Here is a 13923-nt window from a genome sequence, read left to right on the forward strand (position 1 = left end):
TGAGCTTGTAGATCTGCTATTTTCAAACATTTTAGTACTTTCACTTTTGGTACTTTAAGTATATTTTGATTACTCAAGTAAAATTTTTAACACAGGCTTTTACTTGTAACAGAGTATTTTTATATTGTGGTATTACCACTTTTACTTAAGTAAAATATCTGAGTACTTCTTCCACCACTGTCGTATTGCTACTTGTATTTAAGTAAAACGTCCGAGTACTTGATCTTCCACCACTGCACACACACAGATATGTGTTTGTGAAGTTATGGGTCAGGAAGCAGTGGTCAGTTGTTCTTACCCACCAACACCCCAGCTCTGCACCTGGCTAGAGAAGTGGGAGAGTTGTTTATTCAGCACTCTGCGTCGTGTTTGTGTGTCGGTGTCTGTGTACAGATATCTCAGTCAGTGTGTTTATGCGTGCGAGCACATTTTTGTATATCAGTGTTTGTGTGCTAGCTGGTGCATTTGAGAAAGAGGAGAGAGAGAGAGAGAGAGAGAGAGAGAGAGAGAGTGCGCATACAAATTCACGCTTCAAAGCACACACGCACGCCGCTTCCGACAGATATGGGAACGCGAAACAAACAGCCATGTGATCCAAGTGTGCTTTTTAATCTGAGAGGAGCAAACATTGATTCAGAGAATCTTGCCCTCAGATCCAATCACAGCGTGCGAGAGTGAAAAGGCCTCCCTGTGAACTGACAACGCGTTTGATGGAGATACCGTCTTCTCTTTGTCATCCTCCAGGATATCACCTGACACACAGACGCACGGAGGAGGGAGGTTCTGAGGGAAGATAGACAGGTAGACATAGACAACATGAGACAGGTTCATTGTGAAAAAGAGGAGACTAGAACAAACCGAGATGAAGTGAGGGACAGAACAGCAAGCAGGCTGGTGCTTGGCAGGCAGACAGACAGACAGACGGTTGGAGGCAGCCTGGAAAAGCAGACAGTTAACCATTCTGTCCGGGAACGCATCTGTGTCATTTTAAGATTTCTTTGGCTATTAAAAAATAGCAGATCTACAAGCTCATAGCGTGAGCTTGTAGATCTGCTATTTTTGAGAAATCGTGAAAATGTGTGCAAATCTTTGAATATATATCTGCAGAATCCCCAGAAGCAAAGATTTGAGTTAAAATGTTCGCTTTAAAAAATATATATACTCAAAGATTTTCACAAAATGTCCACGATTTTTCTAAAAATAGCAGATATACAAGCTATGAGCTTGTATATCTGCTATTTTTGAATAGCTCAAAGAAATCTTAAAATTAAACATGTGTTCCCGGTCTTCATGGATTAAGCCCTACATACTTTGTCATAGGACGAATAGTGAAAATAGCCGATATACAAGCTCACAACGCATCAAAACTCGCCGCGTTGTGAGCTTGTAGATCTGCTATACTAGTTTTGTGGTGTTTGGAAAATCCCCTATAAATGACAGGCCCAAAATAGGGATGCCATGTTGAAAGTGGTTAATCGTCTAGTCGGCCTGTTAGCCAACGGAGAGTGCAAGCATTTCAAGCGACTTAGTAGGCAGCAGGTGCGCTTTCTCTATACATTTGCTCTATCATGACAAAATGAACACTGCAAGGTACTACAGTAAAAAATAACAACACATTAATGATGGAACCACAGTTTTGAATAAAAAAAAGTCTAAATTAAGTCATAATTTTCGTTCTTTTTTCTCTTTCTTTGTCCACCTTTGTCCATCTCGGGTGATCTCTGTGTGTGACGGTAGCACAAATCGAACCACACAGACAAATACACAATGGAACTCAGATTTTCTTGGATCAAAATGAGAGATAGGCAATTTTGAGGGGGAATCAATCGCAATCACGACTTTACAGTGTATCTCAGCATTCTAACTGAATTTGGGATTAGGAGAAGAAACTCACAATTTGGGCCTATTGCATTTTATTCAGTGGTAGAAAGGGCATTGCGTACAAATGGACAAATATAAAAAGAAAACATGGTGATAAATTGTGACTCAGACAGTTAAAGCCACAAAGTCAGTTGGAAAGACACAATGCACGCACTCACTCGCACGCACACACACACACACACACACACACACACACACACACACACACACACACACACACACACACACACACACACACACACACACACACACACACACACACACACACACACACACACACACACACACACACACGTCCGTCTGTCCGTCATACAGTCAGACAGACAGGGACAAATATTCCCCTGTCTGGTGTGTGTGCTTTGGTTTAAGGCAAAGTCTGGCCTTGTTTTCCTGGTGTGTTGTGTCCTGAGGGAGAGGAACGCTGTGGAGAACCAACCATCCATCAGCACTACGCTGTGACCCCCATCTCACACTCCTGCCTCTGTTTGGACAGATGGACCATGGCTCTACTACTCACACCTGAATTATGAGGCTGTGTGTGTGTGTGTGTGTGTGTGTGTGTGTGTGTGTGTGTGTGTGTGTGTGTGTGTGTGTGTGTGTGTGTGTGTGTGTGTGTGTGTGTGTGTGTGTGTGTGTGTGTGTGTGTGTGTGTGTGTGTGTGTGTGTGTGTGCCCGCGTGCGTGAGGGAAGGGCGTGCTTTTGTGTGTACGTGTGTGCCTGCGTGCGTTAGAACACATGTGCATGTCAGTTACTTCAGTGTGTGTTGATCGTGTCACTGTGTGTCAATGTAAGAGTGTGCGCATCTCCCCGTGTGTTGGTACTGTACGCTTGTGTGTGTGTGCATGCGTACGTGCATGCGTACGTGCATGTGTGTGTGTGTGTGTGTGGTGGGTGTGTGGTGGGTGTGGTGAACACAAAGGCGTCATTCATTTGAGCAGCTATTCATTATGTATAGTGTAACTCAGCCAGCATCATGAAGTCCCTCTCAGACACAATCAATAGAGGTGTTAATATGAGCCTCTCTCTTCTCATTACTGCAGGAAGAACTTAATTGATTAGTTAACTGACACCACCACACCTCCCACACTGCAAAGAACTGTGTGTGTGTGTGTGTGTGTGTGTGTGTGTGTGTGTGTGTGTGTGTGTGTGTGTGTGTGTGTGTGTGTGTGTGTGTGTGTGTGTGTGTGTGTGTGTGTGTGTGTGTGTGTGTGTGTGTGTGTGTGTGTGTGGTGGGCAGTGTGTGTGCGTGCCCATTTGTTCTGGTCCCTATATGTCACTGTTTGTGTGTGTGATGGATGTGCACGCCTGTGTACGTATTCACGCAGGCCGGCTCCTCCTTTGTAGCTGATACAGTATGTTTGTGCTCGGCTGCTCACAGTGTCTGTGTACAGTGTCTGTGTATGGATGCTTTGTTTGCAAGCACGCATCTCTGTTTGTGTGTATAGTGTGTGTGTGTGTGCTTGCCTATTATGTGTATGTGTATACAGTGTGTGTGTGTGTGTGTGGTTGTGTGTCAGAGCTATAAAAGCCTTACACATACAGTATCATGACCTGGGGAATTTTACGCCTTTCCAAATCTACACGTTTTTACCGTGAGCGGTTCTTCAGATCCTGACTGTTATGCTCTCAGTTCAGCTTGAACAATATGTCGCCAGTCGCGTGTGCATAACGGCCCCCATTGCTAGTCTTCCAGCACTGTTTGTTTTGCTCTTTCTTTCTTTTGAAGTTGATAAATAGTCTGCTGACTTCGACGGAGTCAATTTGTCTGAACATTAGCCCAGAGCCCCATGTGTGGCCCTGTACATATACAGTCAGTGTTTACCCCCATGTTTAGGTTCTGCGCAGCTAGGGTTTCCATTGTGTGTGTGTGTGTGTGTTTGTGCGTGTACTGATCTGAATTGCCCGCATGTTATCCATCACCTGGACTTCCAAGGTATATGCATGAGTGCTTTCTTGTGTAGGAGCGTGCATGTGTGCGGTTTAGGTTTTCTTCTTCATACTGTATGTCTTGAAACCGCGTGTGAATGCCTGTGTACAGATATGAAAGTGCGTGAGTGAGTGTGTGTTGCACACATGAGTGAATGTTTGGGTAACATACATGTGTGACTTTTATTCTTTTTTAAGATTAGTTTTTGGGCTTTTATGCCTTTATAGATAGGACAATAGACTGACAGGAGATGGGGAGTGACACGCAGCAAAGGTCGTCGGGAACGGGAGTCGAACCCGCGACGCGCTGTCAGGCTGGCATCGCAGCCTAGGGTGCCTGGACCGCCACGCCGCGGCCCAGGCCGTGACTTTTATTCTTATTTTGCAGTGTAGTTTTCACTGTCTCTTATTGTTCTTTCACTATTTTATACATTTGTATTTTAGTTGCCATTTTATAATGTTTCTTTTGCACTCCCTTAATGCTCTGTGTTTTGTTGTCTTGATGCTTAATGTTGTATGTAAAGCACTTTTCCTTGTTCAAATGTACCATAAAAACGAACCTTGTCATGTGTGTGAGCGTGCGTGTGTGTGTGTCCATGAGCACAAAAGACACTTCCCCGTGCATTTTGCTGCTGTGTAGAAAAACTGTAAAATCCGTTTTTCAGAGTTGAATTAACACTCTGGAGTTCACTGTGTAGCAAGAGAAGATTTGTACGAATACCCTGGAGATGATTTAGAATCTTGAAGCACCACAGTGCGTGAGAAGCTCTCCCAGTGCTGCACCAGCTCCCACAGGACTGGTGACTGGTGCTACAAAAATACACCCATATATCACAGACAGGACCCATGCAACAACTTATACCAAATGGTTTTTATTTTCAAATCATGCCGCGGGTTTCTGTGTTCGATTACATCCAACCGCACCGTGCTGCCAATGAATGTGTGTGCAGGCAGTAAGTCACTACATCCCAGAGAAGTTAACTCTGAAGAGTGTACAAAATGGAACCAAATGGTCCCGTAAGGGTCAATTTGGTTTCTTAAGTAAACCCGAGTTAACTTAAGTTAAGCACTAGGTGAGCAAGGACCACACCGTCAATCAAGACGAGTTTAGTGGATTTATTGAACGAAACAATAAAAATGAAATGAAACAAATTAAGTGTGAGACTTGAGTGCTGAGGTCTTCGATTGCCATCTGCGTTGAGGGGAAACTACGTTGGTGGTCCGCCATTGCTCCCGCTCACAACACTACACTAGAGATACTTAGTAGAGAGTGGAAGAAATTGGGATAGCAGCAGCTGGATGGGAGAGAGAGCCGCTGAATGCGCCTGTCCCTATCGCGCTATTTCAGTAGCCCCCGGACCGTATTTTGGTGCCTTTACTTGCAATTGTCCCGCCTTTTTTTCTTTTTGGACAGGTATTTGGTGCCCACCCGAACTTGGTGCCCCCAGGCTGCAGCCCCTAAGGCCCATGCATTAAGCTGGGCCTGAGTGTTTGAGTGCGTACGTGTGTGTGTGTGCGTGTGTATTTGCTCGCTCGCACGTGTGTGTGTGTGTGTGTGTGTGTGTGTGTGTGTGTGTGTGTGTGTGTGTGTGTGTGTGTGTGTGTGTGTGTGTGTGTGTGTGTGTGTGTGTGTGTGTGTGTGTGTGTGTGTGTGTGTGTGTGTGTGTGTGTGTGTGTGTGTGTGTGTGTGTGTGTATTTGCTCGCTCGCACGTGTGTGTGTGTGTGTGTGTGTGTGTGTGTGTGTGTGTGTGTGTGTGTGTGTGTGTGTGTGTGTGTGTGTGTGTCTGACATGAGGCCAACTGCAGCGTAACTCAGTCAGCGAGGTCAGCAGAGAGCTCAACTTGACAGCACATGGTTCTGTCTGCCAACCCTGTGTGTGTGTGTGTGTGTGTGTGTGTGTGTATGTGTGTGTGTGTGTGCTCGCCTGTGTCATTGCGTGTGTGTGTGTGTGTGTGTGTGCGCGTGCTCGCCTGCGTCAGTGAGTGTGTGTGCATGTGTGCGTGCTGTCAAAGATCCAGTGGTATGGTGGTGGTGGTGTCCTGCCACCCGAATTTCTGTGTGCATGACTCCGACCTCAGTCTCCATCAGATACACCACTTATACACACACATACACACATGCACGCACACACACACACAAACCAACAAAAGCACTCGAAAATATACACAGCGTCTGTCAGCTCTTATAGCCGGTGGAATGTCATGCAAAACAATAAATATTCTGTCTACGCACATGTTTTCCTTGACAGCGTTACCTCGGTGCCAAGCTGATGATGAAATATGTTCACTAAGTGGATTCAGACATTCATCATTGTAGTAATGCTACGAGACACGACAAGGAGACTGACAAACGCAGTGGTTTATCCATGCAGCGAAAAATGACTTGCTGGCTCACAGCTACGGCAGGCAAAAAACACTGCAAAAACAACAGCAAGACTTAAACACTTTCAGGCAAAGGTTGCAGACAAAGAATCAGCCCATGTCGAATGACATGTTGAATAAAGAGCCAACTCACCAAAATTCAGGTGTTTCCCCCGGATGAGAGCCGTGCGCGCTTCTGAACAACATAGCGTGCACGCTGACAGCGATGTCTTGTGGCTTGTTGGGAGGTGCGCCCGCCGTTGCACACCGATATGGTCTCATAACAGTGGTTTGTGGAGGATTTGGTCACAGACCCCCATCTGAAAATATTTTGTGCCAAAAACTGTTTCAAGATCATTTGAAAATAGCAATAATGTACAATATAGTAGGGTTAAAATTGTTATTTTTAAATCAGCTCAAACTGCTTAATTGCAAACCAGTGTCTGACATATTATGTCAGACACAGAACATGATAAACTTGGAAGAACATGGGCTAATAAGGTTTTTCATAATTCCTGTCACGGTTCTGGTAAGAAAAAAGGGTTTGCAATTATGGTACATAGATTAGACTACATTTCACAGTTACATCTCATTTCAAAGATACAGAGGGTAGATCATCTTAGTAAACAGAGTAATAGACGGTACTGTTATTTTGATGCTACTGTATATTAACTCATTTCGCTGGGGACCCCCTGGAAACCCTCTCTAAATTACTTTAAAGCTCTAAATTAACCCTTGTGTGGCCAATGGCCATTTGTACACACGCTGAGCTAAATTAACATTCAAGTTTTCTTTCTGTAGATATACCAAACAAATGCCACCAACGTAATCATTTCTAAACACACAGAGCAAAAAGGAACAAAAAAACTAAATAACCGTCCTTCGCTGTCTGTGGTTTCCCCTCCAGTGCAAGACAGGTGTTTTGCATTACTCCGCAGTCAGATGGAAAACCCACTTATCCCCAATGCGCGCGCATTTATTCAATGGACTTTGAACGCATTTCACGGGGGCCCCAAGGTAATAGAATTTACTCAGTGCACAGATGATAGAGTAAACTGTTCAATTCAAAGGAAACAAATAAATAAATAAAAGGCGTATACTTCTCATCCAATACCAAGGCTAAAGGGCCACTCAGACTCCGGAGAGAAGTAGAGCAATATCTCTGCTGAGGCATCGCTCACCACCTTGCTGAATTTGTTGTGTGCACTGTTGTTTTCCCCCCCCTGCATGCTTTTTTTTTGCCGCAGCCCACAAATCCCCCGGCAGGTATGCATTGTTTTTTTGTTTAGTTTTTTTTTTTTGATTTTCCCACCTCACACCCACTGTACCACTCACACCTCAGCTGTCATGGAGGAGGGCTCGTCATTCGTCATCTACACAGTACACAGCACCGATTGTCTCTCTGACCGGGCAAAAACTGTGAATATCCACCTCACACTCTGAACGACGTGCAGACAGAATTTCACTTCACCCACACAGAAAAGGAAAAAGGGAAAGGAGTCTATAGGCTATATATGCACTTATATTTAACAGAAAATATATGGAAGCACACATAGATATATTTCAAATGGCCATATTCTGTGAAGACTACTTTTTCTTTTTCCAGTATGGGTTTTACTGTAGTCTGAAAAGCTAAACTGAGCAAATGCTGATAATGTTCTTCGAGCCAGTCGCTTGGTTTAGAAGCACAAACCAGCCTTAAGGGTTTCTAATATCATCCAGCATTTTGGCAGACGTGCCTAAGTGAGTTCAATGGTTTTACAGCAGCTGTGGATCTTCAATGAGGCCCGTGAGGAGTAACATGCAGAGAGAAAAAGACACAAACACACACACACACAGCTCACAGTGTGTATGTGTGCACTGTGCACACATGCACACTTCTCTGCTTCAGCCTTGTAAAAGCCATTCCTGCCCTCTGCTATCAGATACACTGGAGAGCACATGCACGTGCATGCACACACGCACACGCACACGCACACGCACACGCACGCATGCACACGCACACGCACACACACGCACACGCACACACACACACACACACACAACACACACACACAGGCGGCTGTAGATGAGCGAGTATAGGGGCCGCCTGAGAATCGGAAAGTTGTTGGTTCGACCCCTGGCTTGCCTAGTCTGTGTGTCCCTGAGCAAGAAGACACTTAACCCCTAGCTGCTCCTTGCCTGCGTGCTGTATGAATGGCAATGGCTTCCACTGTTCCTAATGGTTAGGATGGGTAAATGCAGACAAATTCCTGGTATGTGCAAATGCAGTTGGCAAATACCCCAACAACAAGTAGGGGGACACAGTTTATTGTATTTATTTTACACACACACACACACACACACACACACACACACACACACACACACACACACACACACACGCGCACACACACACACACACACACACACACACACACACACACACACACACACACACACACACACACACACACACACACACACACACACACACACACACACACATACACACACACACACACACACACACACACACACACACACACACACACACACACACACACACACACACACACACACACACACAGACAAATACAGACATACTCTCATACTCTAGGTGTGTGAAGAATGACAGAACCCTTTCTGATTCATGTTCAAGGGGTGAGAGGTCAGGGGTCCCTGGCTGTTTGTAAAGAGTACAGCAGCTGCTGTTACTCAGTGCGACTCCAACAATATCTCCTTTCCTTCTGCACTATCTCCTTTGCTTCTGCGCTATCTCCTTTCCTTCTGCTCCGTCACGCCTCTCTCTCTCTCTCTCTCCCTCTCCCTCTCTCTCTCTCTCTCTCTCTCTCTCTCTCTCTCTCTCTCTCTATCTCTATCTCTCTCTCTCTCTCTCTGTCCACGTTTTGGAAAGAATTATTTTCCCTGTCTCACAGCATCTTCAGTGAAGCTTTGACTGGATGCTGCAATATGCAGGTGATATACTGTAGGAAGATGTTTCTCGCCTATAGCATTAAATCAAGTGTGAAATCAAAATGTGTAAACTTTAATCTCCCTATCTGTCTCTCTCTCTGTCTGTCTCTCTCTCCCAGGTGTGTCTCTCTGATGCTCTTGGCTCCTGAGCCCTGAGGAGAAGTGAGCCAAGCTCCGCCCACCCACTCATGGGACGCCGCATTGCCCAGCATGCACTGCTGCTGCTGCAGTGCATGCTGGTCCTGCGGGCTGGAGGCGTGGCCGGCAGGAGAGGGCCGGTGCTGCTGCCCGAATCGCCCTGCCACAAGGCCGAGCACCCACTCATTCCACACTCAGGTGGGTTTTCTCACAGCACTCTCCCACACACACGCACACACACACACACACACACACACACACACACACACACACACACACACACACACTCGCACACACACACACACACACACACTCGCGCACACACACAGCAGTATCCTTTCCGGTAACCTCTTTATCAGAGAGTTTTTCCATCGACATGAAATGTGGAGGAGGTTTTTCATCTCTTTTCCTTCCCCGTCGACATCGTCAACCTTTCGTCCCGCTTCCCGTCGCACGAACAAATGTATTCTTAAACAACGGGGCCGTGGATATTGCAACCACTAATCTTCCTCTAACCCCTTACACTGGGTGGTTACACTCATTTTCAGACTCGGCACGTCCCGCAATCAAGATTCATTGTTCCTTCTTTCCCCCTGTTCCACGTTGCTATCGAACTGCCAAACTGTAATGTAAAACTGCAAATCTTTGCCAACAGAAAAAAACATCAATAGCAATCAATGCAATTCTTTCTAGCCACCGCAAAGCAGCAAAGTGCTACTGAGCCCTTTCCAGGCCAATGGAGATCCCAGGCTGGGATAATCATATAGCCCTCTGCCTGAGGGGTAATTGACTGGAAGACGAAGGTCACTGCTCAGACATACAGTATACATGCACGCACGCCATGGACCCGTACGGGTGTGCACATGCGCACACACACACACACACGCACACACACACACACACGCGCGCGCACACACACACACACTCCTTTCTCTCATTCTCCCTCTCTCTCTTTCCGTGCGCAGTCTTCATTAGCTCATGGATAGTTGGGTTTCGGTCTCCTCTCTCAGAGTCTATTGAGCGTGAGGAGGACCAGAGGATGACTAACAGTCTGGCTAACGCCATATGCTCTCTCTTCTCTGCGGTTCACACCAGGGGACCACATCCAAGCCACCGGGGTCAGATGTGGTCGATCTGTTTGCATTCCCCACAGTACCGGAATGGGCTATTAAGCCCCAGTGGCCCTAATGCTCTGGATGAAATATAAGGGCGTTAATAAAGTAAAGTGGTCGTTTCGGGCAATAAGCACACGCGGTTCATGATCATTGCACCGCGCCGGGAATGGGAAGAGAGCAGAACGTCATGACTTTCATCACGTTTTATGATACAGTACTGTACATCTGATTGAACCACCAGCTGTGCTGAAGCAATACTTTTCCAAATGAATCAAGTTACTCTACTCTAGGTGACCTCAGCAGAGAGGCTGTTGTAATCTACATTTGTAGGCCATCGGCAGTTAGCCAACAATAGAATAAGCTTCAGTTCAGTGTCTTGCTCAAGGACAAGACTCTGATTACCAGACAACTGCTCTTATCTCCTGATTCACTACAGCTCCAGGTGTCAGAGCTAAGATATCCTGAGAAGACGTTCTGACAAAACTTTCACAGGAGTGATCATGGTAATCCTCGAATGTACTTGGAAGATAAAGATAATGAGAGTAATGAGACCGGTCGCAATACAAATAATCACAGTCTTCTTGCCAGCATTGGCGATGTGTTTATTGCATTGGCAGTAGTGTTTATTACCCACTTTAACCCTGATGTCCCATTTTTTTTAAAGTTTCGAAAAAGTTTTTATTTCTCACATATTATTTCACGGGCTCATGTCGGGTTTTATACATTTAGAATAGAAACCTTTTGTATCACAAGCCTTGGACACAGCAATGCGGTGTCATGTAATGCAGCTGACGTCAGTGGCCTGTGTGCACTGTGCAGCGAAGCCAGCAGCAGTCTCATTACAGACAGACAGCCTGCGAAGTAACAGACAGACAGCCTGCGAAGTGAACAGTGTCCAAATAATGTTAACAGGCATCTGTCTTTCTGGAAATGTTTTCCACTGCAGTGTGGTTGGTTTCCTAGTGGTTTCAGAACAAAGCCTTTAGTTTAAAAATGTAAATGAAACTACCTGTAGTTTATAGGATAACCTACAAATCGATCGTTTCCCTTTTAATGTGCTGCTTGTTTTGATGTTAATATTATAGATTTCTTGGCGGACAGCAATATTGGATATGATACATTCTGTTGGATGAATCCAACAGGATTAAGTTAATGTCAATATTGAGGCTTTTGATGTCTTTTGAGTAAATGCAGTTCAGCTGTCACAGCAGTGCATCGTGGCACATCAAAGCAGTGTGCTTTCATCCCACATTAGAATTAAACCTGTATAAGTAATGAATGTGTTAAATCCAATCTGAGAACTGCCAACAGTCACACAGTCAGAATGAGCATGTAACACTTAGTTTGCAAAAGGTAGAATAACTCCTGTTCTTGATGACTAACCAATCCTAAAATACAATAACAGATTGCAAACGACACAGTCATTTATGTATCGGCTGAAACCCTTTGTGAAGCAGCAGAGATACTAACCCATCAAATGGAGGATGTGTCCCAAAGGCTTAAAAGGAATCACCTAACTCTGAATCTAAAAAAAGACAGTAGCAATGAGCTTTTCAATAAGAAGGAGAATAGATTATGAACTAAAACATTAAAATAGATCAAGAGGAAATTGAGGAAGTCAGTGAAGCAAGACCCTAAAAATGAACCTGTACTGTTTCAGAATGATCAGATAATATATACTGTACCACTGCACGCAGCCCGACTGTTTATGCATGCCATGATATTTTACCATATATCATACTGTGTTACTGTTTGGAGCTATAGGCCTCACAGACAACCTTAAAACCAATTACATCACTTTATAAACTAGCACTGAAAATAATGAATACAAAAAAATGAAATGGCACCATTGCATAATTCTTAGGAAATACAACATGGTTAGTTTTGACAGTATTATAAAAGTCCTTCATGAAATAGATTTTTAAATGTGTTAATGATCTCTCGCCCCAGCTGTACTTTGTCCTCAGGTGAGAAGGTCAGGCACTAATAGAATCGCCACAAGGGGATCAGCGAATGCCAACTACAGTGTAGCGATGCGCAGCACCACTTTTGGCCAGTCATCCTTTTCAGTAAAAGGGATACACTTGTGGAATGCCCTACCAACTGAAATAAAAAAACAAACTGATCTCAAAATATTTAATGAAAAGGTTAAATGCTCAAATACTCGAACCAAAGCTGCGAACATTAATATGTTATGCACGTTTTAAACCGTTAATGTCAGTGCTTTCATAACTGTAATTTGGGAATGTTATTGCTTTTGGGCTATTGGGACCTTCATGCATGTGCTTATTGTAATTGGATCATTCTTTCACTAGGTAGATATTTGTATAGAAATGCCTAATCTCTCAAGAACAGATTCTGCTCTGCGTTTGAATCTGTCGGTAGCCGTGTTGACAACCCGTGCGCATTGGTTTCAAGTGGGCGTGCTATCAGATCAGGAAGCAGGCCGCGCTTTACCCAATCAAATGTAGTGGGCGGGATTTACGTGTGTGCCGTTCCTTCCCCACTAGAAACAAGCCGAAACTCATATAACAATAGCGTCCTCGAAGCCGACAAGACTACGGAAAGTTAGTAACATTTTAAATTGCTCTTTCATCATAGAAACAAGTGGACTTATAACCAAAACGATCCATGTTCTTTGGGAGAATTGGTGTTAGTGTTCCGTGGAGAAATATTGTTAGTAGGAATGAAAACATAATCGCACCACCGGAAGTGGAGTGCTGAAGGCAGACCAAAAACCCTGGTTTCCTTGCACACGGGTCCACCATATAGCCCCCCCCCAGAGCCAAGTAAAAAAGAGTAAAAAACAGCAGAGGGCGCTGTTTTTCCTTTTTATTTGGCGATGGGTTCCCAGATTGAGAAATGCCTAACCAGGGACAGGGGTCGCAAATTATCCTCAGCTAGAAACCCCATATACAATGCAACTGTTTCATGTTTTTATAGCTTGATACGTTCTTTTTTGTATCGTCCCTGTCAAATACAAATTTGATTATATGAGGTGAATGTTTAGAAAAATGTAATAAAAAGTGAACCAGGTCGGTATCAGGTCGGGTTCAAACTGAATTTTGTCAGGCTTCGGTCGGGTCAGGCCTTTATCAGACCTGATTAAAGCTCTACCCCAATGGAACTTTTTTCACAGCAGCTGAGCTGAAGATGATATTACAAACGGGATGTGATTTGGGGAGGAGGAAGAGAGATAAAGACGTGAGGTACATTTCTGAAACAGATGTGGTTTTCAGGACTGGAGTGTGAAGGTCATTCCATTATGGGTCGTCAGGAGAAGCCCGAAGGCTGAGCAAAGTGCTGACCAGGGCGCCACAGGGCAGCGAAGCGCTAAGTGACTGGCAGTATGAGAGCACATACTGTAGCGCTCTCTTAGCCCATTCTGGGCCGATTCTACAAATGTCTTCTAAATCCTAACAGTTTTCTGAAACACTTACAGTATGTTACTGTAATATCAGTGGTTCTCAAACTTTTTCATGTCAAGGACCCCCAACATTATATGTATTTGACCGCGGACCCCCATCTCAAAATATTTTGTTCCAGG

At 44.7% G+C, this 13923-nt stretch overlaps 1 protein-coding gene across 2 annotated transcripts in view; it reads left to right on the forward strand.

The window, feature by feature from the left end:
* sema5a (sema domain, seven thrombospondin repeats (type 1 and type 1-like), transmembrane domain (TM) and short cytoplasmic domain, (semaphorin) 5A) overlaps positions 1 to 13923 on the forward strand; it is a 159242-nt gene that overhangs the window by 32308 nt on the left and 113011 nt on the right. For both annotated transcript variants that reach the window (XM_080417173.1, XM_080417172.1), the window contains one exon: positions 9243 to 9459. In XM_080417173.1, coding sequence (XP_080273299.1) covers positions 9312 to 9459 — 148 coding nt within the window. In that variant the 5' untranslated portion in view covers positions 9243 to 9311. The remainder of the gene's footprint in view (positions 1 to 9242; positions 9460 to 13923) is intronic.

The sequence above is a fragment of the Gymnoscopelus braueri genome, assembly GCF_963280865.1.
Source record: "Gymnoscopelus braueri genome assembly, chromosome: 21".
NCBI lineage: Eukaryota > Metazoa > Chordata > Actinopteri > Myctophiformes > Myctophidae > Gymnoscopelus > Gymnoscopelus braueri.